General features: G+C 36.6%; 1 protein-coding gene across 1 annotated transcript in view; it reads left to right on the forward strand.

The window, feature by feature from the left end:
* Window positions 1-4,644, forward strand: part of SBF2 (SET binding factor 2) — a 518,495-nt gene that overhangs the window by 446,815 nt on the left and 67,036 nt on the right. Inside the window, exon 27 of the mRNA XM_012654180.1 lies at window positions 1,755-1,895. Within this exon, the coding sequence (XP_012509634.1) occupies window positions 1,755-1,895 (141 nt within the window). The remainder of the gene's footprint in view (window positions 1-1,754; window positions 1,896-4,644) is intronic.

The following is a 4,644-nucleotide window of genomic DNA, read 5'->3' on the forward strand; positions in this document are numbered from 1 at the left end:
CTCTCTCTCTCTCTCTCTCTCTCTCTCTCTCTCTCTCTCTCTCTCTCTCTCTCTCGCAAACTAATGACCAAAATGCTGCTTTAGGAGCTCTCAAGCAAAGAGGTTTTTAAGAAGCTAAGGAAATAATAGATGCTGCTCTCCTGTTTTGTAAGGATATTTGTGAATACTTTGTCTAAGGTCTTGAAGTCGAGAGCTATATTTTGCTGAGCTTTCTCATAGCTTCTAGTTCATAATAGATGCTTGATAAAATTAAACAATGGACCACTAAGATGTCAGATCCAATTTAGGGATGGCTGCATTTTTTCCCCTTTGGAAATGAGGTAAACTCAAAATCTGTGGCTCAGTAAGTAGGTAGAACCATGTGCTTTCTGAGCTCTTCTTTTTTCTCATTCATTTCCCTCCTGAAAGTTGGCCAATGTCTTTGATCTTTAGGTTGCCTGAGGGTGGCACACACATAATGCTATATTATTCCACCTGGGTTGGAGTGTCAGCATTGGTATAATTGAAGGCAGTTGAGTTTTAATTGTTTCTGCTCTGAGTAATCCTCCCAAGCCACATGGAGGGTATAATACAACACAAGCATGTGTAAGTTACATAAAATAAGTGAATCATTTCAGGAGCACTGATGAGCAGATCACTAGCTTTGAGTGGTAAAAAATTAAAACTTATTCCACTGGTTTCTGAATTTTTTAATCTACTATAGATTTATTATATTTCATATTGTTGAACTCACACATTTGCTCACATTTTAATAGCTTTAAAATTGGGATGCATCTTACAATTTAGGTGGTCAGAAAGAATAGTGTCATAGTTTAAATGATAGATTTTTTATTCATAGTACATAAAATAACAATGCATCTTAGAATTGATAGCATCTTAGAGTGTATAAAATATAATAATGGCATCTTGAAGTTGATAAAATATAATATTGCTAATTATTTTCTGTTCAGGTTGAAGGAAAATTTATTGATTTTCCTTCTAGTGAGTCCATCTCTGATGCCTCTTTTAAGTGTCTAGGTCAATTTCAGTGATTCTGTTTTGCTCCACACAAACAAGGCTCTTATTCCCATCAACCCAGAATTGCTCTCACAATTGTTCACATCTGTGTATACTTTTTGCTTCTCTTTTAGAAGAACCAGGGAATCTAGCAGTAGTTGCTCCTCTCCTTTCCCCATCTTTCTCTACTCTTCAATAAACCCCTACAAGCTCATGTCCCCTGTTAGCCTGTGTGGCAAAATTGGCCTATGTGGCAGAACTGAGATAAAGTTACTGATAATGGGGAAATTCTCACCTCTACCCATTCTGGGATGTCAAGGGAACGCACTCCATCCTCTGCTTCCAAACAATAACACGGCCAGTATGGTTGGGGGATATCACCGAGGAGATGTTGTTGGTTAATATTCATTTTGAGTTGCTTGAGTAATCAGAAGCTACACCTATGCTTGGAAGGATAGCCCTGTGCTGGTTTTCCAGACCTGGACTCTTTCTGGGAAGAGGATGAGGAAATCAAGAAGTAGGTGTGGTGAAACTAGCATCATGGGAGGATTAGCTATTTAATAGATTGAGGCTTTAAGTGGTACTGGTTTCTATATTTGGGCGTGGTAACTTGAAGACTATATAGAGAAAGAATAAGCAAAAAAAAAATATATATATATATATACATATATATATATATACACGCACACACACACACATGCTTGTTTTATTAACATAGAGATGTAGTTTGTTTTATTCAATATCTTTTTCTTTTATAGCTCCTACCTCCTCTTTGGAATCTTCCAGTAGCATAGAACAAGAAAAGTACTTGCAAGCCTTACTGAATGCAGTTTCTGTCCATCAGAAACTAAGAGGCAACAACACCCTTACTGTTAGGCCAGCCCTTGCTCTGTCTCCAGGTAAGATTTGATAATACTTTTCTTCTTGACAACTACTATAAAAAGTCATATCTGTTCCTAGAGTTAGTCTCTTTAGTTATTTGTACTGTTCTTCACCATGACCCCTTTAAAGTTTTAGCCTGCGGGGCTATAAGTTTAGCTCCTTTTATTTAGAAATCAGGATACCATTATTAATATGTAGTAAATAGTAACTCAATATAGAGATTCAGTTATTTGCTTTTAAAAAGAGTAATAGGAGAGGAGGTGGGGAACATAAAGTCACTCTTTCCAGAATTTGTTTTACATAGAATCTGTTTTAAATAATTATGAAGTTGAATGTATAAGTTGGACATCTGTTTATTAAATGTATATTTATTAAAATCATGTCTAAATTTGAAATTCCCCAAATTTCTGAAGCCTATTATGATTTTCAGTACAATTTGTTTTTACTAGATCTGGATGAAGCCATTATGACATGTACTAATATTCTGTTTCAGTTATCATGTGATGGAACCCCAAAGGGTTCATGTAGAGGTAACCCTAATGTGTTAGACACAGGAGCATGTGACTTGAGAAGTTGGTCTCTTTGGCTTAATCAGCTATTCGAATTAGCTCAACATAAGCAGAAAGTGGCTTTTCTTGTAAAGTAACACCATGCATGCCTTGCTTCATTTATCACTAAATTCTCTGATTGCACTTGCCAAACCTAACTCCCTATAATCTTGCAAATGTGTGTTATCTCTGGTTAAATAATAACATTGCCTTGTTATCTCTAATAAAGTTTTGGGTACTTAAAAAGTACAATGTTTGGCAGCAATTAGACATGCTACACATGAAGATAACTTTTTGTCATTTGAGTAATGTTAACCCAAACGACATGGTTTTTGTTCTTCTTTTTGGCTGACTTTAGGGACTGAAAGGAGGACTTCAAGAATGTCCACTGTGCTTAAGCAGGTAGTGCCAGGACATTTGGATGTAAACCCATCCAATAGCTTTGCTCGAGGAGGTTAGTAAGATTGATTTTATAACTGAGCACTGATACAAGCTTAAAAGCAGAAAAATTTTTCTAGATAGCTGGTATTTTAAATCAACTAATTATGGTTCAGAGTGTTCTTAATTACCCTTTTCTAAATGAATGATTAAATTACAGATGAGTTTAGCTTCATGAGACAAGGAGTATGATAATTGCTGATGTCTTACATATTGATAAGTTTGGGAGCATTACGAGGGGCACGGAGTTTGTCTAAATGATGAGTCAGCCCTGGGAATACTCCATGATACTTCAGGTTTGCAGGGTAGAAAGACTGATCACAAAAGTACAAACAGCTAAAGAGAAGTGATTCCAGACCCGAGGTTGTGCTTCCAAAGTCTGTTATTTTTGTTCCTGTCCTCTGAAGTACTAGTTTGGAGAATAAGATAGAATGATATCCAGATAGCTGCTAGCATGAGGAACTAGAGAAAGGATAAATATTAGCTCTTTCAAGCTCCAAAAGATGGTCCACTTTGGTCTCTGGAAGTTTATGTGAGATTCTTTAATTCTGCAGAGGAAATTCCAAACCAGATATCTTGATTATAAAGTCCTACTGCTTTACAATGGAGTCATAGAATCTTAGACTCTTCCTCTCACTCCCATATAATGCTGAATCCCCTTGAAAATGTAATAAGTGGGTGATCTTGGTTCTGCTTGAACATCATAATGGGAAACTCATTTCTTCCTAAAAATACTCCTCTGCATTTGTAAGCAACTCTATTTGCTAGAAAGTTCTTATTCATATTGTTCTAAAAATCTACCACCATGTAACTTTTTCATGTCAATCCTAGCTTTGCCCTCTGAAGTTAGAAACTAAGTCTAATCTCCTACACTAAAAGCCCTTCAGATTTAAAAACCGTTCTCAGGTTTTCTCTGTAAGAATTTTAGTTAACTGTAAATATCTCCAACTCAAATAGTTGTAGTACACTCACCATCCTTATTATGCTTTGGACACTACATAGAATTGAACCCAGCACGCTAGGTGTCCATGTAGCCTAAGAGTACATTAGCTATGGGGACAGCCCCATCCCCAGGCTAACTCATACTGAGATTAATATTATTTGAAACCCTTATGTCTGCTTCATACATGATATTGTTCTTAACAATATACTGGCCTTGAAGGTTTCTTTTTGGACCTAGTATGTCATATATCTAGAAAATTTCATCTTTTTGGGTGTTTTTTGGATATGGATTATTGTTTTAGACCTTTGGATCCTGATTCTGTCTACCAGTGTAGAAGCTGTTTTTGCAAGCCTCTTATCATCCATAGCTTTGATCACTGTTTTCATGTGATTCTTTGTTTAAAAAAAGTGTTGAACAAGCCAAAGCTAAGGACAAAGGCTTATAGCAAAATAATGTAAGCCTCTCTGAAGAAAAAGATCAGTCTGTTAATCTATACTGGTTATGAGTTGTCCTGCTAAAACTCACCTGGCTTATATTTCTAAATCTCTGCCAATCTTTTTAACCCAATATTTGCCAATCTCTCAAACTATTAACTGCATCACAAAAGATTTTATAGTTATTTTGGCAAGACTTCTTATAGGAGTCAGTGCTTTTTCTTAAGTAATTTTAAATAGACCATTAAGAATCAAGATAGGGCCGGGCGCGGTGGCTCCCGCCTGTAATCCTAGCTCTCTGGGAGGCCGAGACGGGCGGATCGTTTGAGCTCAGGAGTTCGAAACCAGCCTGAGCAAGAGCGAGACCCCGTCTCTACTAAAAATAGAAAGAAATTAATTGGAC

This window comes from Propithecus coquereli, unplaced genomic scaffold (genome assembly GCF_000956105.1).
Source record: "Propithecus coquereli isolate 6110/MARCELLA unplaced genomic scaffold, Pcoq_1.0 Scaffold44, whole genome shotgun sequence".
NCBI lineage: Eukaryota > Metazoa > Chordata > Mammalia > Primates > Indriidae > Propithecus > Propithecus coquereli.